Here is a 26,049-nt window from a genome sequence, read left to right as displayed (position 1 = left end):
TGGGTTGCTCACTTGCAACCCTAATTTCGCTATTTCCTTTGCTCATGTTCTCCGTCAGTGCCAACTTCCTGCTCGAATTCACTAGTGTTGTAGCTTGATTCCGATAGTTGTCTAGATCTGGCCAGTTATCGTCACTATTATTTTCCTGTTCTCTTTCCTTCTCCTGGATTTGATCCTTAGCTTTGGCCTTACCTTTCCCTTGTTTAATCGATCTAGTCATCATAATCTTCTAATCTAGTATTGGTACTTTGGTGGTATTCCTCCTCGGCCGTCCTCTTCATCTCATTTCCGATGAAGGCGCAGGTTAGTCAGTCACCTAACGTGCGCCGAGAGAGAACATGTGCTTTATTGTGACTTTACTATTATAATATGTAAAGTTAAACTATGATGTGAGATTAAATTTATACTGTATTTGATTGATAAAATAATTTATACCAAACGACCCCTTAAAAATTCTAAAGTGAATCGTAGCTAAAAATCTACGGGGGACTTAGGTGCATTTTAATTCTTTAGGGGCCATTAGGTACACCATAGTTTTAAAGAGCCGGTGCATTACACTGGATATTAGGGCTGGATGGTGAAGCGCCACCTTCTCTACCTGTAATTTTTGCAACTCCCTTGCCTTGTTCTTAGACACCTGATTGAATATTCCAAAAATGGTTTTCTTAGGGGATCTATAGAATTCCTTTCCACGCTTTTTCTTGGAGTTTTAAAAAATTCGTTGGAATATTTCGATCCGGCTTTCACTTTTGCCTTTGCTCTTTCTTTGTCCAATCATATTATAAAATAGCAGATGTTCCCAATCCATTAAAAGGACAGGACCCTTTTGCATTTTAAGCTATGGGGCATTAGAAAAAAAACACAATAACCATTCTCTGATTTTTTTTTTTAACCTTCGTGGGGTCTTGCTAGATGTGTGGGAGGGCATTTTTTCCAGTATCGTTATGATAAGAAGGAGAAGTAATAATTGGATTCGTCCTTTAATGGCAATAGCATCTACCTTTTCTGTTGTCCCTAATGATTTTCAGCTTTTGTCATGTGTAAAGTTTTTATCTACTACCATTGATTCACATGGTGGTGGTGGTGTAGGAAAATACCCTTTTAACAATGCTACGGCTCTCAGGCTTTGGGGCTGCTGTTCTTCTTCTTCTTCTAATGATTCAAATACAAGTTGTAACAATAAGTATGTGAATGGGTTTCAGAGGGCACATGCTTTTGCTCCATCTCTCCCTCTCTTGCTACATGATGATGCAGAGGGAGCTAGTACTAGTAATGCTACTAAGCCTTCTGATACTAACAGCATTACATCTAACAGAGGAAGCTGTGCTGGATTCGTTAACCAGGATTTACATGACAAAATTGTTGTGGCTGTTGATGTTGATGAAGGTATTTGAAAATGAAAAAAAAAAGCTTCTTTCTTGTATTTCTAGATTGCAAGGAGTGCGATGTGTGGGTTAGGCATCAGCTTGTGATGTGTGGGTTAGATGCACATCGCTTATCCATGAGTATCGAACCGGGCGCCCTCAGGGATTTTCTAGTTACCTAAAAAAGGGAAGAAAAAGAAAGATTGTAATGATTGTGGTCCGTCTTCAATTCTTTCATTCCCTTGCCTTATTTGTGTTAACAGGCATTATGTGTTAACAGATATCTGAGATCATTGCAGTCACTATAATAAATCTCCTAAAAGTACATTATGAACATTTTTGCATAGTTCTGTAATCATGCTTATCTAAAACATAAGATTTTGGCGATCCTCTGTCATTTGCAAGAGGGTTGGCTGTTCTGATCTTTCTTTCACCGTCTTTTACTTGTAATTATCTCTTCTTCTTTTTTGTGTTACTGTCTCTAACATAAACTGATGGTATGTGCTTTTTTGTCATCCTTATTTTTTTATTTGCTGGTTTGCAGTCCTTGGGAACTTTGTTTCAGCTCTCAACGAATTTATTGCAGATCGTTACTCATCATACTATTCGGTGTCTGAATATCATGTTTATGAATTTTTCAAGGTACCATGCTTCAACTTTGTCTTGCATATTCCTTTGGATACCACAAGATGGCTTTGACTTTTGCTGCTTTTCTTTGCTTTTTACCTTTGACCACTCTGAATATAAGACTAGTTTCACTGAGCTATGAATGATCCAATTTATGATAGTTGCCTAACGTGCACTGTTAAACAACTAATAGCATGGGAGACAGAAAATGAGGGTTTACCACAGCTGATAAAAAACGGACTGACTGGATGGAGATTTATGTGATTAAAGATTCAGTGCTTTAATTGGAATGCATATACAAATATCTTCCAGTAGTTTGATATCCAATTCAGTTTGACAGGGCACAGTTTTTAGAAGAAGAGTTGTAACGTGATTTGTTTACTATTGGTTATGGGAAATGGCTAATATATTTGCTTTTGTATTTTTAAAGATAAAAATAAAGAAAAGTGGGAGTACAAAATCTCCTTGTCCCTGATCAAAGAATAAAGAAAAAGTGGTACTAGAAAGAATAATTATGATACTGGACACAATTTTGAGAAATTTGTGAAAGGGAAGTAGAACTATTCTTTTTATAGGACAGATGGATGAGAAGATACCATATCAAACCGAGTGTTAAAGTGAGAGTTCTATCCCATTCTCATGGTGGACTTGCTTCCCCCCCCCCCCCCGCTCTCTCTCTCTCTCTCTGAATACAAAATTGATAGATACAGGAAGAAAAGGCGGCCAAAAAAGGTACTAAGATTAAAGGGTCTGATGTCAGTAGAAGGAGAAGGGAGTGATAGGTGAATAACAATTCAACATGAGCACAGGAAGGGCGTTCTTTCAAGATGCTGGGCAGATACACTAAAGATGACAAAAACAGTGTTGGGATTGTGGTACTTGTTATGATGGAGCAGCAAGGATATTTAGTTAGTGCGTTATGTATGTAGCTGGATTACACGATTTGATAATATCCTTAATGGTAGTGGATGAGAATACACTACCTATAACTGGATGCGAATGTGGTCGATAGTACTAAAATGGGTGATTTTGAACAGCAGAATTTGGCATACATATGACAACTTTTGGGAGTCTCTTGGGGTGAAAGTGAAAAGATGGCAAGGAGTCATGACAAATTTATGTACGATGGGTATAGACTGATAAAGAGAACAACAAAAAGAGATCAAGTACAAGACAACAACATGAGTTAACACCTATGTTGCACGGTCTCTCAAAAATGCTGCCTCACCCGTGCCTGATCCTTCAAAATTGTACTATTTTTGGAGGATCCGACACGCACCTAACGACATTTTCGGAGAGGCCTAGCAGCATAGGTTAGAACTACTAAAATGTGGTTTGACTTATGCTAGTCGGAAAGCAAGGGAAAAATGTTTTATTTTTGGATCAAGAAAAGTAGATTGTGCTGCAAGATAGTGTTCTTTGGTAGTTGGGTGATTTTGGGTTCTGTGTTCTTGTTGTTTTGTAAGTATGCTTGTATGCAAGTCTATTGCCTCTACTTGTAAATGGTCCTCCGCTTGAGTGCTAATTAGTATTAACAATTAATTCACTTTTACCTATCAAAAAATGAATAAGTAAACATAGAAATGGTAGTGCAATGTACAAAAAGATGCCCCAACTGTGGAGGTATCACTTGTTTGGTTACCTTAGTATATCCCTTCTCCTGTAACTTTTGTGCTTTTCTAAGCTACCATTTCTCTAATCATTGCAGATATGGAAATGCTCAAGAGATGAAGGTATTATTGGGTCTTTCCTTTCAGTTGAGTTATTTAGGTAGAGGCAAATATTCCAAGGTTTTTTTCCAGCTTTTGTTCTCTTTTTATTCATTCATTTCTAGAGTGGAGGCATTAGGCATACTCTTCTTTTCTGATCTTCCTGATGAAGTATAGCTGACATAATTTCTCGAAGAAAAAAGTAAAGCTGATATTGGGGGTCAAGTTTAGCTTAAGTAAGATTAATTCTATATTGGTCATATCATTGTGACGAAGTTCCTTTTTTCCCCCTAATAGGCTATTAGGACTACGTTTCTTCTAACTGCTGTGACTGCAGTTCAATTTTCGAGTACAGTTACTCTTCTTTCTTTCTTCATCTTTTGGGCTAGTTGGCCCATCTCCTCTTCTGCAGTTTTTGCCTTTGCCTTCTCCTCTCTCTTTTCTCTTCTTCTTTGTCTTCTGCTTCTTTACTACTGCTTCTTCTCCTGCTCCACTTTTTCCTCCCCTATTTTGGATCAACCCTGCATCTTTTTGTCTTCTCGGATGCTTCTACTTCTGCTCTTCTTGCCTTTGTTCCTCTGGACAAGTATCTCTTGTCTGGTGCTTTGCTAATGTATTGTTTTGCTGTACTATTGTTTCCTGCTCTGTTACTGCTGCTGCACTTCATTTTAATTGGCATTTATCATACTTTGACTATGGAAACGACTTTAATTGGCAATTGAAATTGATAAAATTGGAATAAACCAACTGCTTGCTATTTGTTTTTTAGTGAGGTAAAAATTAATAGGTGTTGATTGCTGCAATTGATTTAAACATATGGCATCACATTAATTTGATCTAGATGCTTGATGCATTCTTTTAGTTTATGGATGAGATATTTGTGTATCTTATACAAGGTTATGCATTTCTTCTATTGGTGCTTTCTTTTCAGTAAATTGGTCCGCTCCTTCCATAAAAGCCCTTGAGACCTCATTGCCTTTCCGCTTGTTGCTTTTGTATGCAGTGGTTTGACCTGCACGACATCTGTGACTAAACATTTCTGTTTTTAACCTTACATAATTATTTTGACAGCTGATATCCGTGTCCATGAATTCTTCAAGACCTCTTATTTCAAGACGGGAATTCATCCAATTCCCGGTGCTCGACAGGCTCTTCAAAAGATGTCTAGATTCTGTAACCTGTCAATTGTAACGTACGTAGTTTGAGGACCCTTTGGTTGCTTCAATTAATTGTTAACTTCCACATTGAGTATTTTTTTTAGAACTAATTTGACCAATATTCTGATAGGTCCCGGCAAAACGCCATTAAAGCTCACACAATTGAGTGGATTGAGAGGCATTATCCTGGATTGTTTCAGGATATGCACTTTGGCAATCACTTTGCACTGAATGGGCAGTCTATAGCTAAATCAGATATTTGCAGGTAATATCATCAGTCTCCTTAAGCATTCTGCTTTTATCTTTCTCTTTGTTCTATTTTTCTGCTATGCCTCGCCATTTTCAGATAATGTCATAAAGAAGCAGATTGTCACCCCCCCCCCCCCCCACATTTTGGTATCTAGCTAGCTGACCATTGTCTATTCGCATAGAATATGGAATCTTTTGTATGTAAGCTGGTTGTACAAAGTTAGTTTGTTTATATTCCGGAATTTTTGTCTGTTTCATTATATTGTGTATTCTTGGACCTGTGAAACACTTTATATTCGCTGTTTGACTAACTTTATATAACTGCGTCTGCTAGGTCCTTGGGAGCAAATGTTTTGATTGATGACAATCCAAGGTATGCTATCGAGTGCGCGGAAGCTGGAATCAAGGTTCTTCTCTTTGATTATGAAAATTCATACCCATGGTCCAAGAGTGAGTCACTTAATGGGCATCCTATGGTTAAGAAAGTGCACAACTGGAGAGAAGTGGAGCATCAGTTAGTTTCATGGATAGTACCCAGGAATTCCTCTCCAAATTAGACTAAAAAAAATATGTATGATTTGTATTCTATTTGACTTCATATATTAAACCAATCGTAAACCTGCTTGAAGGCGATCAAAACGTGAAGCCTCAGCTATTAGAAGTTGGTAATCAGTAGAATAATCGTATCATCTTTTATTTTTTGTTCCATTTTGCCTTTCTACTCTGCACAGATAAAATCTTCCGACTTCAGAGTGTTAGTAGTAAGACTTCTTTATATAGGCTAAAGCTGACAGTCTCATTGTACTTGCAACCCATAAAGGTACACAATATTGCACAAATTCATTTCCCAGTTGACGTATGTGCTTCTGTTTTTGGTGATTGAATTGTTAGAACCTCGAAAAAATGCATATCGGTCGTAAACATGCCACAGGTTTCTGTGGCTAGAAAAGCACGTTATAGAGATAATTAAGATTTTTTTTTGAGAAGGTAACATATTTATATATTAAAAAGACTTCACTAAAAAGGTGAAGTCACCCATATTTACAAGGAAAGTGCCCAGAAAGAAAAATAAACATTAAATATCCTTGGTCATCTCACAAGGAATCTAGAACATCAAAAATGGATTCATGATCCTCCAACAACTTTCCTTTACACCAAAAATAGAAAAGCGCCAAACATTTCATCTTTATCTTCTAGATGTTACTGGACTTGTCTTCAAAACATCTTTGGTTTTCCCCTTCCCAAATTGTCTGCCATATGCATGCCGGAACAATTCTCCATCTCTCTTTATAACTAGTAATGTTGCCCTCTTTATTCCAACAATTTAGAACATCATTAATTCTTCCCGGCATTATCCATGAAATTCCTCGTAAGCTGATGAAGATTCTCCATATCTGTACAGTGAATTTACAATGCAAAAAAAGATGGCTAATTGTCTTTGACTTCTCTCCACATAAGTAACATCTAGAGCACAGGTGAAATCTCTTTTGATTAAGTTGTCTTGTGTTAGTATTGCTTCTTTTGCCAATAACCATGTAAAGCAAGCAACCTTGTATGAAATTTTTACTTTCCATATCATCTTCCATGACCAACAACCAACCCGATTGTTTGACAAGTTGAATTCCTTGTAAGCAGATCTAACAGAAAACTTCCCCTGCCTATTCCTTTGCCATACGATAAGATCTTGATTGGAGTTGATACCACGAAATAGCTCCAAAGTATTGTAAATTAAGAAATTTAAGCTAAATTGTTTGCAAAGATAGAAAGATCACTTTCTTTTTGAAATGATTAATAAAGAAATAATACCACATAGAATGAAACAGAGATAGTATTAAACTATGAAGGAAGTGTATTGTTCCAGAATGAGCAACTGCTCGGACATAATAATAAAAATTCTTATATAATATACAGGACAGAATTAGAGTTATGTACATTAATGATATTGATTTCGCCTGCTGATTTACTAGGAGACAATTTGACACCCTTCAGAAAAAAGAATTTATTTTGATGTCAAGTTGGTCATACTGCAACCACGTTGTACAGACCAATTGTCTGTAAACATTATTCGATCTTCTCCAGCAACTTGAAACCATATGCTTCCAAGATATCCAGTGCTGCAAATTTTCAGAAAATGAGCTGCTATGTCACTAACCGTTTCTTTTATAACACAACCAGAGCTGATAAATGGTAAACACAGACAGACAATTTATCAGTTGTATGCTATGGTAACTGCTGATATTATAATAGAAGTAGACTGATTCCAACTAAAGCATATCTAAAGTTCATTGTTTTGCTTATTTACAACGCAAGTGACTGTCCTAATATTTTTGCTGAAAGGAAAGGGAGGATTGTTTTTTTTTTTTCGTGGTGTGGGGGTGTTTGGGGGGCAAATAGTTGTACTTTCTTTTCCAACCCACAAGGAGAATACATGAACTTTAGAAAGTAAATATTACTCTATCGTGTAGGAGCTTTTTAAATTTTACTCTCATATATTGGCAAAAACAAAAAGAGAAGAAAACGGTAAAATATGTGTTCTAAACAAAAACCAAGAATGAAACGAGTGCTTCCCACACCCCCCCCTCCCCCCCCCAACCCACAAGCCCAAGACAAATTAGAAATTAGTGAAGCTGAACTACCTGGCTCGAAAACTTCTGGATCAATAGGCCTTAGTACACCATTTGCTTTGATCTTGTTTGCAAGTAATAGCTGCAATGGGAAGAAAAGAGTAAACTACGGTTTCGTCCATAATACAGAGCTACTATGATCATTAGGCACAAGTTCAATAGAAGAATACCAGAGCTCCTGTGGCTGCGGGAATCCCTACTGTAAGAGACATGGCCATGTTGGTTTTCCCATTCGCTGTCCTCCCCATTTCCAAAAGTGTGGATCTATGGGTTTCAGCATGGCCGTCTGGGTAATCTACTACCACTTCATGGTGTAAAAGCACCATGTCCTAACACAAGTAACATCAGTGGTAAATCCAGGTCACTTGTTGCATGTTAGTTGGTTAAAAAGTAATTCTGAGAACTACCTGCTCTGTATTGGAGTATGCTAATCTCTCTTCCATGCGCAAGCACGTAACTTCAAATGGAGATTTGCAGGATGATGGTATTTCTGTAGGCTCTTGAAATTCCAAAAATCTATTTGAATATTAAGTAAACCCTTATCATTCAACCACAACCTTTTCTTTTATTAATTGAATAAAAACAGCATTTCACATTGTATACCAATATATTCGTTTAAAGAACATACACTTTAAATACTTCAAGTAGATAACTGATTGACCTCAGATAATTGTCTCAACTTACATTATAGTTTTTGCTGTCTTAACCGCAGTCTCCTTGTCTTTGCAAACCCCAAGTTCCAAGATCCTATCAGTGATGTATTTTTCATCAATTACTGGTTTGGGGAAAATCTGTCCGTCTATTCCAAGAAGTCCCAGCAAAAATGCTCTGTGTGTGGGTTTAATCCCATCTTTAAGAATAAGAGTTGATACTGTACTGAAGAATCCGAGCTTGGCAAGTGTCCCCATTATTTGACTAAAACCTGTGAAAAATATCAATCCATAAGATGTCAACCCAAAAATTTGATGACAAGAAAACAATCAAGTCTATTAGTCCCACCATCCCAAAGAATTATCCACTTTGTCATTTCAAAACATTATTTAGAAGCTACATGAACGACGTTAAAAGCTGAAGATGTTATCAAGTTCAAACTACGTACTATTTCGAAAAATTTGCATTCACTGTTAAAAGTTTTGAAGAGTCAACATAAATAAATATAAGCATTCCATCTCCAATAATTTAAACTTTTAGAGAGGATTGTTATTTTCATTTCCACATTCTTGATTTAAAGAAAAAGAATTAGGTGCTCCTATGTGAGTGGGATGTTCAAGACCTAAATAAAAAAATACAAGCTTTTAGATGTGGTGGTCACACATTTTAAGTCTGACTCGCCAAAACCATAAAGCAGATAACAATTTGAGAAGGCCGGTGTTTCAACTTCTTCTGAGCAATAATTTTTCCTTTTAATGCATTATATGGATGAAAATAAAATCTAAAAGTTATCTGTCTAAAGCTTTCCTTCAAGCCCTAGGTCAGACTCAAGTCTCTTTAACTGAAAGCGTTGTATGAAGCCCAGTAATGTGACATGCCTTCATAGCGTAGTGTTCCTCGAAAGATTGTTGATGCTTCCTCTCCTACACCATATAAGTCTCCATACACTAAAGAGTTGCGATTTGGGAGACACTCCAATGCAAAAGCTGGAAAATCAGGAAGACGAAGCTTTGCAGCTGAATCATAAAGCCTCTGACCTGCATTTAGAATATTGTTAGCGAAGCAAAAGCACATAAATGGCAACTACCTCCCATCCATGCCCCATAAAGGGTGGGGATAACTTAGGGAGATAACAGTTGGAACTTTGAAAAGCTAGTATTGTCATTATGGGAGATTAATAGCTATTAATATTGGCTGCAAGAGACCAAAAAAATCAGATGAGGACATAAACTCTTTAAGATTGTCAATGATACATAGGAACCTCTCATCTGCATATTACAGAGGCCAGTAGAAGTAGTTTTAGAAGTTTTTTTTAGAATTTTAGTACAATATACTTCTTCATGGGATGGATATCAAAAGCAGTTCCTATGCTAAATTACTCACCTTCAACATGAATAATTTCCCCTTGAGATCTATAGGCTGCTGGATTCCACCCAGCTCGTATGGCTCCGGCTGGATTCCAACTAGATATTGTTTCAACATAACAAAATTAATCGACGAGTAGGATGATTGAGATGTAAAATCAACAGAGTAAGAAGAATACTAACAAGTAAAAGATAACAGGGAGATAATATCTACTTCACTAATAACCAGAAAAATAAGACGCCACTAATTACCTCAAAATGGAATGCGGTAAACATCCGTGTGAATGTATTACGTTCAGAAGGTTAAGTGAATATAAATAGTAATCGGGTTTGTGTGTACATGGTCTTATGTTGGGAAGAGAAGCTACTCTCTAATTCAAAAGTTAGTTGAGACAGTTTAATCACTAAGGAAAAATGGAAATGCTGAAGCAGTTTGGAGAGGCCACTTTATGTGCTTTTGGTTAGCAAGAAGAGCCAATGAAGAAAGGAGAAAAGATACCCCATAGCTTTTTGCAAATATGTCATATAAAAAATTCTTCTCAATCAAGCTTCTCAATAATGACAAGATAACCTGATCGAATCAACACTCAACTGAACTTGAAGCCATACCTGAACTTATAAGCTAGTGGGTTGTTGGCAGCAGCTGGAGAGGGAAGACCACCGCAATAAGAAATGAAAGACCTGATCTTTCCCTTTGCTGCATGGGCTTGGTTGATCATTTTCATTGCCATCATGTGATCTACAACATAAAATAGGTACCACTAGTTAACCAAATATTGGTCAAAATATACTTGTTTTCTTAAGAAAGATTTAGACAAAAAATACAAATTTACAGCAGCAAATTTATTCTTCATCAGGCACTTATCTCAACAATTTTATATGATATAAGATGATTGGATATTTTTGTGTAAGAATTTCATTTTTTTGGTATACACCTTCTTAACGAGATTTCCCTTTTTTCTTTCAGTTATCAGGAAACAGTTACTAATCAAAAAACAGTAGTCTGCCTCAGGGTATCTTCAACTTTGATAAATGGTATACTTAATAACACTCACGGCATTTGGAGGACCATTCTTTGTTATTATTTGTAATAAAATTGGAGGATCATCTTTTATTATATTCAAGCAATAAGAAATGCACCTGGTATAGCAGCAAATAGAGTCCGATGATATCCGTTTAGGAATAATGCATCCACAAAAAGAAAAGAGCCATAATCAGAATCTCAGAAAGTGATTTCAGATTTCCAGCTGCTCTTAGGGTGTGCCTCTAGCATCCTTAGTTAAAATTCCCAGAGGCAATTGCAGTAACCATATGTCTTTATTGCACTCACTCACTCACTCACTCACTCACTCACTCACTCACTCACTCATTTCCTAAAGGTAAAGGAAGCCAAATGGTAAGATCATAGCATAGATACCGCTGCAGGGGATAGAAATAGAACTTGAAGTTTTCAGAAGAGAAGACAAACAATTGAGGAAGTGAGTATAATCAGGACAAAAGATGTTATATTTGAAAAGTCTTAATTGGACAATCAGTTTACAGATTTTATTAGAAAACTCCTCTACCCAGTCTTTTGTCTTAATACCCATCAAGGTCAGGACTATATCATGCATTGTTTTAGCGTCCTTTCATTCTGTCGTGTGAAATTCTGTTACAGTTTTTCTATAAGGATTTAGATGGATGAAGATGTATATTGCTAAGGACCTTGTTGTGATTGTCAACTTAATAATTTCATTTGCATTCTTCTTTTTAACCTTTACATTCTCCATTATTCAGAATATTCTTCTATTTTGAAAATCTACAAAGCATTTAAAAATATGAACTTGCTGAGCTATTTGGCACTCGGTCTTTACTTCATGTACCAGGACTTACCCTTAGCTCACCCTTTAGTGTTTTTATATTTGTTGGAAAAGTAAGTACAACAACATCTAACCATGGTTTACATGCCTGTGTTCTTACATTTTTGAAAAGTGTTAATCATTTGTTATGCTTATCTCTGGAGTCGTGAGGGGTAAGAATGGAGTGGGTATCTTGGTGGATAGAGATCTTAGAGAGTCCGTGGTTGAGGTTAGGCGAGTGAACGATAGGCTAATGTTTATTAAGTTGGTGATTGGTGAGTGCACCCTCAATGTCGTTAGCTCTTACGCGCCGCAAGCGGGCTTGGATGAGGAGGTTAAGAGGTGCTTTTGGGAGGGCTTGGACGAGATTGTGCGTAGTATTCCACCTACTGAAAGGTTATTTATTGGAGGGGATATTAATGGCCATATTGGGGCGGCTGCCGGTAGTTATGGCGAGGTGCATGGTGGCTTTGGCCTTGGGGATAGAAACGGAGGAGGTACTTCGCGGTTAGACTTCGCTAAGGCTTTCGAGCTGGTGATTGCGAACTCGACTTTTCCGAAGAGGGAGGAACATCTGGTTACTTTCCGAAGTTCGGCGGTGAAGACTCAGATCGATTACCTTCTCCTCAGAAGGTGTGATAGAGGGTTGTGCAAGGATTGCAAGGTTATCCCGAGAGAGACCCTCGCGACTCAGCATAGGCTCTTAGTGATGGACATCGGCATTATGATGAAGAGGAAGAAAGGTATGCTCGTGGCCGACTTAGATGGGGAGCTTTAACCAAGGATAAAGCCCAGGAGTTGGAGGGGAGGCTATCCGCTATGGGAGCTTGGAGGAGTAGTGGAGACGCGAGCACTATGTGGTTGACGACGGCGAACTATGTGAGGGAGGCGGCGAGAGAGGTGCTAGGTGTGTCAAAGGGTTTTTCTGGCAGGCACCAGGGAGACTGGTGGTGGAATGACATAGTCCAAGGTAAAGTGGAGGCGAAGAAGGTAGCGTACGCGAAGTTAGCAGGGAGCACAAGCGAGGAGGAGAAGAGTGAGAATAGAGAGAGGTACAAAGTGGCTAGGAAGGAGGCAAAGCTGGCGGTCACGGAGGCTAAGAATGCAGCGTTTAGCCGTCTATACGAGGAATTAGGGGAGAAAGGCGGGGAAAGGAAGTTGTTTCGGCTGGCTAAAGCGAGGGAGAGGAAGACCCGGGACCTGGACCAAGTAAGGTGCATCAAAGACGAGGATGATAGAGTATTGATGGGAGAGTCCCAGATTAAGCACAGATGGCAGACGTACTTTTATGGTCTTCTAAATGAGGAGGGGAACGGGGATATAGTGCTAGGGGACTTGGGGCATTCGGAGAGTCTTCGAGATTTTAGGTATTGCAGGCACATTAAGGTGGAAGAGGTCGTGGGGGCTTTGCGTAAGATGAGTAGGGATAGAGCGTCCGGGCCAGATGAAATTCCGATTGAGTTTTGGAAGTGTGTGGGTAGAGCAGGATTGGAATGGCTGACTGGGTTGTTCAATGTAATTTTTAGGACGAAGAGGATGCCGGGTACCGTTGTACAAGAACAAAGGTGATATCCAGTGTTGTAACAATTATAGGGGTATCAAGTTACTTAGCCATACCATGAAAGTCTGGGAGAGGGTGGTGGAGGTGAAGGTGAGGAAGACGGCGTCTATATCCGACAATCAGTTTGGGTTTATGCTGGGCCGCTCCACTACGGAAGCTATCCACCTTATTAGGAGGTTGGTTGAACAGTACAGGGATAATAAGAAGGATCTGCACATGGTGTTTATTGACTTGGAGAAAGCGTATGATAAGGTTCCAAGCGTATGATAAGGTTCCTAGGGAGGTGCTCTGGAGATGTCTTGAGGCGAAGGGCGTGCCGGTAGCCTACATACAAGCGATCAAGGACATGTATGCTGGAGCTATGACTAAGGTTAGGACTGTGGGAGGCGACTCGGAGAATTTCCCGGTTGTTATGGGATTACACCAAGGCTCTGCGCTTATTTGCCTTGTTGATGGATGCTTTGACACACCATATTCAAGGGGAGGTGCCATGATGTATGTTATTTACTGATGACATAGTTCTAATTGACGAGACGAGGGCCGGTGTTAATGAGAGATTGGAGGTTTGGAGACAGACTCTCGAGTCTAAGGGTTTCAAATTGAACAGGTCTAAGACAGAGTACCTGGAGTGCAAGTTTAGCGCTGAGTCGAGGGAAGTAGGCGAGGACGTGAGGCTTGGGTCACAGGTCATCCCCAAGAGAGATAGCTTCAAGTATCTTGGGTCGATGATTCAGGGGGACGGAGAGATCGACGAGGACGTCACTCACCGCATAGGGGCGGGCTGGATGAAATGGAGGCTTGCATCTGGAGTCTTGTGCGACAAGAAAGTGCCGCCGATACTCAAAGGTAAGTTTTATAGAGCTCTGGTTAGACCGGCCATGTTGTATGGGGCAGAGTGTTGGCCGGTTAAGAACTCCCATATCCAGTAGGATGAAAGTAGCAGAGATGCGGATGCTAAGGTGGATGTGCGGGCACACTAGGATAGATAAGATTAGGAATGAAGATATTCGGAAGCAGGTGGGCGTCGCCCCTGTGGATGACAAGATGCGGGAAGCGAGACTCAGATGGTTCGGGCATGTGCAGAGGAAAAACCTTGATGTGCCGGTGAGGAGGTGTGAGCGGTTGGCCGTGCTGGGTGCGAGAAGAGGTAGAGGGAGACCTAAGAAGTATTGGGGAGAGGTGATCAGGCAGGACATGGTGCGACTGCAAATTTCCGAGGACATGACCCTTGATAAGAAGGCCTGGAGGTCAAGCATTAGGGTTGTAGTATACGGGTAGTAAAGCTTTCCTTTCTTCATACCGGGGGTGAGACGGGGTTGGATTAGGGTTGATCTTAGATGGCTTGCAGTTTATGTTGAATCCACACTATTCTTGTTGTTTATCTTAGCCCCGGGCCTTAGATTCTGGTTACTGTTTTTGCATGTCATTCATCTATAGGTTTTTATGCTTCTGTTACTATTACGGTTTCTACTGGAGTTACTAATGAATTCTCTTTTCTTGTTTCTTATTTTATTTTCATCTTTCTGAGCCGACGGTCTATCGGAAACAGTCTCTTTGCCCCTAACGGGGCAGGGGTAAGGTCTGCGTACACATTACCCTCCCCAGACCCCACTATGTGGGATTTTACTGGGTAGTTGTTGTTGTTGTTGTTGTATTTGTTATGCTTATCATTTCACCTATTATAGGTTCATAATGCATCCATCCGTCTTCAATTGAAAGGACATTATTTTGGACTGTTTAGTTCCTTCACGAGCTCAATAATTTGGTGTCTAGCGGAATCAGGTTTTAGTCACATCTCCAGTCCAATACAAAATGTCCTCTTTTGTTCATCATAGATAATAGGCCTTGTCAGCCTTCATTTCAACTTTCATATGGTTGGTGGAAAGAGGCAAGCATGTGCATGCTTTCACGGGTTATACATTCTACTTTCTGACGAGACCTATCTATTTCACATTCTTAACTACCTATTGTTGCCACATTTTACCCGAATCACCAGTATCATTTATTGATCAGATTTTGTTGAACATAAATAGGTTTCCCGAATAAAATATTAAGCAACCAAACTACTACACAATAATAATATTCTGGACCCAGCAAGACGGGCCTAAGTAAATTGGCCAACCAACCTTGGTAATAGAAACAATCTCAGAAACAGACTACACTAAACTCATGAAGTTAAATGATTCACCTAATACTTCTTAGAAGATTGACATGGCCAATCACATTTTTTGATGAAGATAACTTGAACAAAGTGATAGAAGGTAACTTGCAAATGCAGTACTATTACCATAGGTTATGCACAATCACATTCAGAGGAAATTTCATACCATGAAGAATTTTCCAACAAATTCATTGACACTCTTATTAGAGTTACTTATATGCAGGAGAACATTTAACTGAGAACAGCATTATATAATAAAATAAAAAAATGTAGAGCATTTAATTTTCTCGGGTGAAGGTTACCTATTCCTGGGTCCAAGCCCATTTCACCAAGAATAGTAATTCCAGCACATTTTGCGTCTTCGTCTAGCTTTAACATAGAATCATTAACGTAGCTAGCTGTGACAAGATGTTTCTTCAGCTGCATCAGGAGATTTGAAGCTGCATTTTAGTAGGAGTAGTCCACGAATTCAGGAGAGTTTGATAGATGTTAACTTTGAAGATGGGATTTTTCCTCGGAATAAATTGCAAAGATTTTAAGATTTCTGGGCCAGGTTATGGTGCATTTAATTGGATTAGCTCATAAAATTATTCTAGATTCATTTGTTTCAGTACATAATCTAGGGAGGGTTCTCTTTATGTGGTTCGATCCTGTTAGGTCTCTTACGTTGTTTCTCACCATCCTCGGACATCTTCAAAGAGCTTTTGAACCCATAGACTTCTAATGAAAATTCAAGAACTGATTTGTACTTAATCTATGTCAGAAATCAAACTCTCTTCAAGATGCAGTCAACACTTGCAGTTTGATCAATTTCTTATTAGCTTATGTTGATTTATTTTTAGTATTCATCAGGGCCCTCTTTTATTACCATACATGGTAGGAATCTCAATTACAAGGAGATGACACCCATAGAAGAGAAAGGAAAACTGAAAAGAAAGGAAAACAAATACCTCAATGCATGATTTTGCTACAATACCATGGCAACTAGGAGGCAGTAAGCTGATGACAACATCAACCTGCTTGACGACAAGAATGACAGCATGAGACAAAGCCACTTATTTACAACATACATAAATTCTAGGAGACCAAAGAAAAGCTTTCTGCAATCATCCAGTAATTCTAACACTATGTTTAGTATTTGGGAGCTTCAAAACATAATAGATCCTTACCACTACCACTTATTGTCTCAAAGGCTATTTATTTTCAAAGAGAAGAATATTTCAGCACGATAGGCAATCAAAAGACAATACCTGTGAGATGCAACTAGAAAGAGACTCATGATTCATAATATCAAGTTGAACTGCTTTTGCATTTGGAATGCCTTCAGTAACCTGTACAATTGAAACACGATTACTAATGAAAGAAAAAAAGAACATAAAAGTTCTATTAAGTGAAAAAAATTAGAGTTCAAGCATAACAAACAACTGCAAATGAAATTATACTGTGTATAATTAAGATATGCAACAACTCAAAAATAGAATAGATAATTAATAACTAAATCTACAGCAAATATAGATCGTCACTTCATGCTGTAACAAAATCCCAGTGCAAACAATAAAAAGAACTGATAAACTGACACAGGGACGGGCAGAAACATTATATTGCAGAAGCAAAGCTGATGAAAAAAGAAAATAGAGAGGAGAATCAAAGAAGTGAACTCAAGAGAATTATATGCTGTTGAAAAAAGACGAGAACATGAGAAGAATATCTTACACAATCTCTAAAAATGTAATATTAGGACATCGGAGGAATAGACTTATATGAAGATATGGTAGTGAAAAAATACTGCCAAACTTCCAATTTACAGAAATGAAATCATGAGGTTCCTTTTTTTAATTAAGAGTAATCAACGTCTAATGAAACTTGATATACGGGCATACCTCTTCTGCATCCTTCAAGTACAAAGAAGCAACAATTACTTGAACACAATGTTGCTCTTCAAAATCAGCAGTTATAGATGATAAGCATTGTCCGGATGACATGCTACCTATTGATGCTAAAAGTTCTGCAGCTGGTCTGCAAACCCGACCAGCACCTAAAATTAAGACCTTTGCATCAGATTTCTCATCTGTGATGCTTTGTTGGAATTCCCCAACCTTCAAAGATATCATGTTGTTTTCCTTGTTTTGAGATCCCAAAGAATTTCTTGAATTAGCAAGGGAAGTTAAAGAATCAACTATTTTATCTAAAACTGCTTTATCTTCAGCTCCAACCTGTCCAAAATAATGAAAGCAAAAAGGAAGTAAGATCATCAAGTTTCACATCATGTACACTTAGGTCAAAATAGTTTAGAGATAAAGTAACCTCCAGTTCTGAGTATGACAAAGCGCTTGTGATTTGACCAACTTGGCACTTCACCAAGTGGAAGGAGCCACCTGCTGCTTCAATAATATCCAAAGCTTCGTTTATGAGGAATTTATCAAACAAATGACCACTCAGAGATACCTGTCAATTTCAGATGACGGACAGCATAAGAAGATAAAACGATCAAAAAAATAAGCAAAGTATATATTTCATTCTTAACTCAGCAGTGACTAGTAACAACTAGTTGCAGTTACTAAATAAAGAAGTAGAATCAGAACGTATAAGACTCAAATGGCAAACACCCTATCTTATAACTTATTTGACCAAACTTCTATGAAACTATAAGTGTTTATTTTGGAGATTAAGGTGTTTGACCAAACTTCTGCAAAAAAAGTTAAGTGTTTTTTGAGTAGTAGCAGTGAAGCTGCTTTCTGCTGTTGGGAAAAAGCTGGAGAAAGTAGCTTCTCTTTAGAAGCATCAGCTTTTTCCCATCTTTTCAGGACAAAATACCTCGAGCAAAAATTCAATTTACCAAACTATCACAACAGTACAGACAAAATCTAACCTGATGCAATGTGGATAACACATGTATGACCAAAGGCTCATGAACATGTGCTCCTCTCTATTTGTAATTTCACTTTTTATATTTCAATTAAATAAAATTGAAAATTTTAATTAAAGTCTCTGATAATAAGTATTTCAAATCATTTACCTATTTAAATAATGCTAACCGTAAAGTGAATCTTTACATGTATTTTTTCGTAATTTGACGCTCAAAAGCACTTAAAATTGGCCAAAAGCAAAAAGCTGTGATAATACTACAGAAGCGCTTCTTAGATGATTATCGTATGTTCAGTTAACAACAATAATAAAATAAAGAACACATGGAATTTACCAAAACAGTGTATTTCCTCCCGTTTGCATTGGAACTAGAAAGAACTGTCGAAGGGTCTCTGCGAATCAAAAGATAACGGAACATCGTTACTTCATAGTAGCAAGTACAAGTTATTTCATACCAGCTCCAGAAACTAATTTCAACGCGCATGTTACAAGCTTTACAAAATTTATGGAGATCAAAGCTAACTGAAAAGCATATAAAATTTCGAATAAAATTTCATGTTACGCAAGGATACACAACTTGGGAATGGATGAATCTAACATAAGAGACACAGTTATCGATTTTATACATACAAAAGGGATATCTGTTAGTCGCTGCACTCTAGTTGAGAATTTACCTATTGACAATAAAACAACTGGTTGATGATTACAGCATATCAGGACCAGAAATCACTATTGCCCACAATAATTCAACACATGGGAGTTGATCAAAGCATGAGTTCTAAAGCTTCAAGATTATACTATGGTTTTAAAAAGGGCGGATATGAAAAGTACGATAATAAAGAATAAAGATAGCATGAACAACTTACTCTAGGTCAGATTTCCGCATTCGAGGGATGTATTCATACAACTGAGTAAGAGCTCCGTGATGGGCTATGCAAGCTCTCTTTAAGTGTGCAGGTAACTCCTCAAGATTTCTAAAGGAAGCTAAGCTTCCCGTAAAGTGGGACAAAATATCTCCGAAATGTTGGGATGCCTATTATATGAAAGAATAGCATAGCTACAGATATCATAAACTCATAGATATATAGGCAAGTAGACAACTATAATTGGCCTCTTGATGCTGAGATTACCTCTTTTGCAAACTCGGTGGGAAGAATATCAACAGCTGAACACATCACACCTTTACCTTCTATGTCATAATGATATGAATCATTGGAAGGTTCGTACCTAGGATCCAACGTTAATAAATTATAATAACCAGGAAAGAATTTATTGTAAATTAAATTGGAAATGAACACAAGATGTTGAGTAAAAGAAATATTTCCAAATATGACGATGGAATCTGCTCCGTGACAGACTAAAGAGAAATGCCTTAAAACTTAGTACAAAGTTTACTTATGATTCTTGTTATAGAATGTAGTGCCCAACAGTTTAAAGGAAGGGGTAAAGTCACGGGATCCGCTCTAGTCGAGTTGTTAGATGTCTCTCTCCGGAGTCGCTCCTCTATCTTTCGTGAAAGCATATGAGTCGTTATGTTAAGCATCTAATCCTAGTCTTTATGTTATCTGTGTTAGAGGAGTTAGATGTCCCTCATGTTGAACAGTCTAACATCAAGTTGTTAGGACCTTAGTTGTTATGCGAACACTTAACACAACTAATCCATGCCAGAAAGAAAACATTAAGGAGTGCCAGTAAAACTCATTGCACGCCAAGGATAGGTCTGGTGCCGTTGCAAAAATGGCTTTTGATGGATGGTAGTAATTTGAGAAAACTAGAAGGCTTAAAATATATGGAAATACAGATGAATGTGCAATGCTAGTGCTCCAACTGATTAAAATAATAATTTCTTGTGTAACTGCATGTGGGCTTTAGGTTAAACAACCTATATGTGTTTCATATCTTTCTTTTTTCCTTTTTTTTGAATAAAGAAGGACATATTGACAAATACAATAGAATCTTCATAACAAGCTAAAAAGTACCTGAAAAAAGGCGAGTCTATTGATGATGTTTGGTTGATGAACTCGATTGAGCCTCCCACATCACATGTTATGTCGCAGATTCCAACAAGTGGGCATCCATTTCTCATGAGGTCTTGAATCTGCTTAGTAGTCAACAACCTAGGAAACCTCTTCTCCCAGTACATACAATTTACTGGAAGAAACAGAGAGAATTACTACACTTGCAGTTTCACAAAATTGCTTGAAAACCTTATAAAGATTAGTTCAAAGACTTCTTTTTTTTGCTTGGTACAATAGAATTGTGCAACGAAGTTCAGTAATATAAGAATGTCAAAACCATCAAATGATAGTTGAGACTATGACTCTTGATAGGAGGGTGTGGAGGCCAAGAATTAGGGTAGAAGGTTAGTAAGTAGTTGAGAGAGTTTCTCCTTTCCTTAGGAGTAGTACTAGTACTTAGATCCCTATCACTACCTGTTGTTTCGATTGCTTCAGTTATCTTATTTTTCTTATTTTTCTATTGTTGTTACTGTTTGTTGCTACTGCTTCCTTTTTTCACCTTCTCTTGAGACGATGATCTATCGGAAAAAGCCTCTACCTTATGGGTAAGGTCTGTATATACACTACTCTCCCTAGACCCCACTTGTAGGATTACACTGGGTTTTTTGTTGTTGGTGTAATTTTTTTTCTTTTAGTAACACTACTAAGAACTCATAATAAGATGAAGAAGGGTGGGTCCATATAATACAGAAGAGGCCAACGGGTTAGCATAGGCTCTAGGGTGATGAGTCCTAGAGTCAAGCATTGAGAGATCTGATTCACTCCGGAAAACAAATGCATACTCACGTCTAGAAAATGACAGCTTACGTTTGGCCAGAATGTATCAAATACAGTCAGAGCAAGGAAGGAAATACATAAGACTGGCCACTGAAGTAGATTTCCTAAAAGATTATTAGAATATGAACAGCAAATGCCTGATCATCACTGACCTATGACAGATACATAAGGGGCTATTTTCTCATGGAAAGCAGGTCTGTATTGCTCTGGATGTGCATAGTAATCAATCTGAAAAGAGTTACATGTCTATTGTTAGCATAATGCACAAGATAACGTCATGGCAGGCAAAGAACTTGGATGCTTTCATTTTCAATAAAGTTAAATCAAAGTTACCAAAAATTAATGCGCACAAACTCAAAACTTTGATCTCGTTCCCTTTCGCATTTATTAGAAATACAAAGACCATAAAACTACATAAAGAAGGAAAGATTCCTTTATATCTTTATTCAAGTCTAACAAGAACATAGACTTTTTTAAGGTATCAATATATCATCAGTATTTAGTTCTTTTTTAAAAAGAAACAATAAAAGACAAAATATTAAAAAAATAATCATGCTTTTAAATGGTAACAGTATGTACCTTATCAAAGGATTTTGAAGGATTCAAATGTTCCACCATGTCTTGGCAGGTCGTTACGCAACCATACACTTGAAAGATTCTCTTTGATGGATGTTTGGATTGAGTAAGATCCCTAGCCTACGCATGTAAAATATATTTCTCTAACACCAAGTTAAGAAAAAGTAAAGATTTGACATGTGGCATGAAGAGTCTTAGAGATCATTCGCATTTATGTATCTTATTGATGCAAAGTAGGTTCAAAAAACAAACAGGTGTTACAGTGGATAGACTTTCACATACCTTGCGCTCTGGTTTCAGAAAGCTTGAAAGGAGCAAAGAAGTAAAATGATAGATAGAAAACTCACTACACTGTGAAGCAATATATCTGAGTACATTATCTTAAGAAAGTATGCTCAATCTTACTGTCTCATGTAGTTCTGAAAGTTTTCTTGGATCCACAAAAGTATGAGGAAGAAGCTTAAAGATTTCTTGTGCACCACGAGACACTACATAGATGTACAAAATTTATCCAAAAAATATATGATGAGAAGTTTATAGAATGATCTGGTGAAAATAGTGGATCAACGAAAGAGGTAAATTGAATATATTTTGAATCGAAGATGAACTAGACACGTCAATATACTGAAACTAGTGAGCCTAAATTAATTACCGTTTCCAGAACCAGTGAAAACAAATACAAGGGGACATATTCCCGCCGGAAGCCCCATGGTCGCTATCTCTTCGCCAACAGAAATTACTGCAGCTTTAGCAGCAGCCAATGAAGAGTACATGTACGATGAGCCGAGTGAGAGAAAGGGCGTTGAGTAGCCATGGTTGAGATACCCTGAAATGTTCATCCTTATGTATAAGAAAAGAGACAAAGGCAGAAAATAAAATAATACACAAACACACACATTTACCGGCGTCTGCAAAGAAGATAAAGAGCAGGGTCTATGCTCATACGAAATCCCAAGCAACTATACATGAAATTTAATAAATCACTTTCAAGTTACAAACAAATGCTTACACAGTCCTAATCCGCGTAGAAAATCAATCATTCCAGCTCGACCAGCAAAACTTCCAAATGCAAGTAACCTCTTCCCAGTGTCTCCAACTATAAGCTCGTAGTCGAACAGAGATGCCCTTTCAGCTAATATCTGAATATCAATGAGAATGTTAAACTTCAAGGGGAAAATCACCACGCCTGTTCAATCATTGCAGACTAGAATAACAGCTACATACCTTATCCAACAAGGGCATATTCTCCTTTTGTGCCTTGTGAGTATGCGAGAAGAATGCATAGGCCCTATCAGGAAGAATCATCTCCAACTGTATTCAAGTTGAATTAAATATCTCAATAAGCAAAACACAACAGTTTCAGAGTACTCAATGAGAACTTTTTTAAAAAAAGTTAGTACCTTGGGCTGTTTGATACCCAATATGAGACCACAGTCGGACAAGTCCTCAGAAATCTCGCATCCAACGTCCTCATAGAGAGCATCATGATGAACACGCTTCGTGGATGGCTGCATGATGATGCGCGACACTCCAGTCTTACCCCTCCCACCATGCAGCAATCGAGCACAGTGTGAAGGAGTCAGAGGAGCTCGTCTCTCCCATTTGTTGGTCGCCTCTGAGAGGATACCAACTACTCCATTTCCAAACATTATGACTGGACCAAGAATCTCTCGACCAAATTTTAGCAAATCAGTCTTGGAGGAAAAAAGAAAGAAACAACACAAACAATGAGCATATTAGCATCAACTGATTTTTCAATTAATTAGAAAATAACTACTCCCTCCATTTTAATTTAGATAACACATTTTCTTTATTAGTCCGTTCAAAAAAGAATGAAATATTTTATAATTGGAAATAAATCAACTTTAAACTTTTTATTTTATCCATTTTACCCTTGATGAAAAGCTTTTATAACCACACAAATAAACCTACAAAGCTTTTACCCCTTAAACTTTTTAAGACCACAAGTTCCAAAAATCTTACCCTTCTCTCTTAAACTCTGTGCCGAGTCAAATTACTTCTATCTAAATTGAATCGGAGGGAGTACTACATTAACTTCCTGTACACTATCCCAGTACTCTAAGCCTCAGAGCAACAACCTAACTAGATAAAACAACTAGTGGAAATAAGTGAAATTGTGTTTTAACTAAAAATTTGAAACAGATGATCAGGAGTAATGTTGACAGGATGAGGTGGAGTTAACTGTGAAATGACCAAAACGATCACTCTTATTTTTGCTAAAATTACAACATAAAATTCACATAAAAGTTGCAAACATTACAGAAATCCCCCACTTCACCGCTCCTGATCATTTCGTGACAACGAGGAAAAAAAGAAAAAAAACTCTGCAATAGTTTTAACTGCAGGGGAACAAACACACACACAGACACACAGAGAGTCACATGCAAAAGCTGAATAGACCGAAAAAGTGAGGGGCGAAAAAGGAGAAAAGCAAAAAGGGAATCCATGGAATATACATGAATTTCTTTTTACCTGACTTGTAAACTAATTGTACTTCTTTCTCTTCGACTTCTCTTTAAATGTGAAGCCAATAATGGACAGCATGAAAAGTTGTAATTTGATCAGAGAAAGAGCAAGTATTTATTGATAGTGGTAATCCAGTGAGAAGCAGTCACCAAAACAAGCAAAGTATTTCAATGTGATTTTGATTGGTACAATATAATTTCGGTATAGAGATAGAGACTGGGAACTGACGTGTCGTCTTGATCGAAATGGATTTGATAGCAATTTTTTCTTCGTAGAGAAAAGAGGAAAATCTCCACGTATTTGGTGTTGATGTTGAGTCTAACTAACGTAACTGCCCAATGTTTACGTGTCATTCACTTCCACAGCAACTCCTTTTGTCCTTTTCCCCTTCTACGTGAACTGCTCTGCCTATATTAGTTTTTTTTTCTTCCTCTTGTGTCAGCTGAAAGAGATATTACATCTGTTTTATTCCACGTGACACTATTTCTTTGTCACTTTATTTTAAAAAAAAATAGACATCTTTTTAATAATTTAAAAATATTTTTAGTTTCGATTTTTTTTTATTCTTAACGACACATTATTATAGGCACAAAATTTTTATGATGTATTTATTTTTTAAAATTTCAAAACCATTTTTTTTTGGTTTGATTTCTTACCATATCAAACACTGCCAAATAAATTTCTAACAGTGAAAGTAAAGTACAAGAATACATTTTGGCCTTTTGCCATTCCATGTGAACTGCTACCACTGTTTCCTTCGCGTTTGTTTTTGTTTAATTTGTTTCCTTTCACTCTTGTCCTGTCTTGATTAAATATAGTAGCAACACATTATTTTTTCCGTTTTATTAGAGTACAATGGCAATGCATGTGTACAATTTCTTTTGTTATCGAATTTGTGTGTGATCAATATTTAATTTTTATCAATTGATTCAACAAGGTTGTAGTAAATAGTAATTACCCAAAAACAATAAAGATAAATTGTCATCATAGACGCAAGATAATCTAAATAAGCAAAAAATAGATTTAGAATGCACTTGAAATAACCTTTTAAACAAAGACGATTTAGACGAGAAAAATTAAATTAGACAAAACTCACGTAGATTTATTGTTTCTCTTTTAAACTTTAGAGTCGAGAATTGGCAATCTCGAATCTGCAAGCTTACTTGCTGCTATATTTTTGTTTTAAATTGAGTGTTGGAATATTGCCTGTCATAGAGCGAAATAGATAATAGAGGATTTATACAAGTGAAATAACTAATTAGAGAGAAATAGATTATAGAGGATTTATGTAATTGTGTATACGGTGAAATCATGTGCCCCGATTTAGTAGGCTCGAGACGTCGCATCGAGGGTAGGAGTTCGATAAAGATCAAGCCCGGGCTCGAAGGCAGAATAAGAGGCTCGAAGACTTCAGTGTTCAAGGAATATCGGAGCCAAGTATGATCGACTCCGAGATAGTGCCATTATGAGTTTGTTACAGAAGGACAAGATTCTCGCCACGTCACCAAGATCATGGCGTAAATTCCAGAATAGATTTGTACGAATTAGTACAAATCTGCACCAGGCAGTTATACAGCCATCCTAATAAGATTTCTTACTGTAAATGAAAATGTACCTTATTTAGGGATCCCCTCCTATATAAAGGGGACCCCAATCATTTTTAAAGATCATCTAATCATTGGAAAAGAATATACTACCCTACTTTTTGCTCATTGTTCATCGGAATTGTCCTTTAGTTTTACTATTCTTGCTTTATTGTTCTAGCTCGTCTCGAAGTTACTAGGCTCGAGGTCAAGACTGACCTATCTACTGGTTTGATCTTACTTATTTTCTTCATCTATACTTCATATTTCTTGATTATTAATTAGTATTGAACTAAATCACGTATCTTTAAAACCACAAATTAAATTTAATTGTTACTCGTATTTTTTAGGGAAACAATTTGGCGTCTACCGTGGGACTAAAGATAATAGTGATTATTTCATTACTGATTCTCATAACACACGTTATTTTTACACTTT

The 26,049-nt window shown here is 37.4% G+C and overlaps 2 protein-coding genes across 5 annotated transcripts; one reads left to right on the top strand and one right to left on the bottom strand.

Moving 5' to 3' along the window:
- Positions 1 to 557: 557 nt before the first annotated feature.
- LOC107798113 (uncharacterized) lies at positions 558 to 5,965 on the top strand. Its single transcript, XM_016621073.2, has 6 exons — positions 558 to 1,386; positions 1,909 to 2,006; positions 3,700 to 3,724; positions 4,772 to 4,892; positions 4,988 to 5,122; positions 5,441 to 5,965. The coding sequence occupies exons 1-6, from the start codon at positions 945 to 947 to the stop codon at positions 5,661 to 5,663; spliced, it is 1,044 nt and encodes a 347-aa protein (XP_016476559.1). The 5' UTR covers positions 558 to 944; the 3' UTR covers positions 5,664 to 5,965.
- Positions 5,966 to 6,918: 953 nt separating this feature from the next.
- Positions 6,919 to 24,174, bottom strand: LOC107798112 (alpha-aminoadipic semialdehyde synthase-like). 4 transcript variants are annotated; one of them, XM_016621069.2, is made up of 25 exons: positions 24,035 to 24,174; positions 22,942 to 23,235; positions 22,766 to 22,852; positions 22,551 to 22,680; positions 22,194 to 22,367; positions 21,947 to 22,029; positions 21,545 to 21,661; positions 21,118 to 21,193; positions 20,150 to 20,321; positions 19,301 to 19,397; positions 19,037 to 19,203; positions 18,505 to 18,562; positions 17,610 to 17,750; positions 17,186 to 17,518; positions 16,556 to 16,636; positions 16,256 to 16,321; positions 15,608 to 15,725; positions 10,355 to 10,484; positions 9,765 to 9,844; positions 9,260 to 9,418; positions 8,415 to 8,652; positions 8,138 to 8,246; positions 7,901 to 8,059; positions 7,743 to 7,812; positions 6,919 to 7,220 (listed from the first exon to the last, which is right to left on the bottom strand). In XM_016621069.2, exons 2-25 carry the CDS (start codon positions 23,188 to 23,190, stop codon positions 7,168 to 7,170), a joined length of 3,147 nt encoding a protein of 1,048 aa, XP_016476555.2. In that variant the 5' UTR covers positions 23,191 to 23,235; positions 24,035 to 24,174; the 3' UTR covers positions 6,919 to 7,167. The 4 variants fall into 4 exon arrangements, with proteins under 4 accessions (XP_016476555.2, XP_016476558.2, XP_075092928.1 ...); XM_016621072.2 differs by having other exon boundaries at positions 22,942 to 23,208; positions 24,035 to 24,171; XM_075236827.1 differs by lacking the exon at positions 24,035 to 24,174 and adding an exon at positions 23,823 to 23,935.
- Between the last annotated feature and the right edge of the window lie 1,875 nt (positions 24,175 to 26,049).

This window comes from Nicotiana tabacum, chromosome 18 (assembly GCF_000715075.1).
Source record: "Nicotiana tabacum cultivar K326 chromosome 18, ASM71507v2, whole genome shotgun sequence".
NCBI classification, from domain to species: domain Eukaryota; kingdom Viridiplantae; phylum Streptophyta; class Magnoliopsida; order Solanales; family Solanaceae; genus Nicotiana; species Nicotiana tabacum.
The sequence above is the reverse complement of the archived record's forward strand: the minus strand, read 5'-3'. Positions and strand labels throughout refer to the sequence as shown.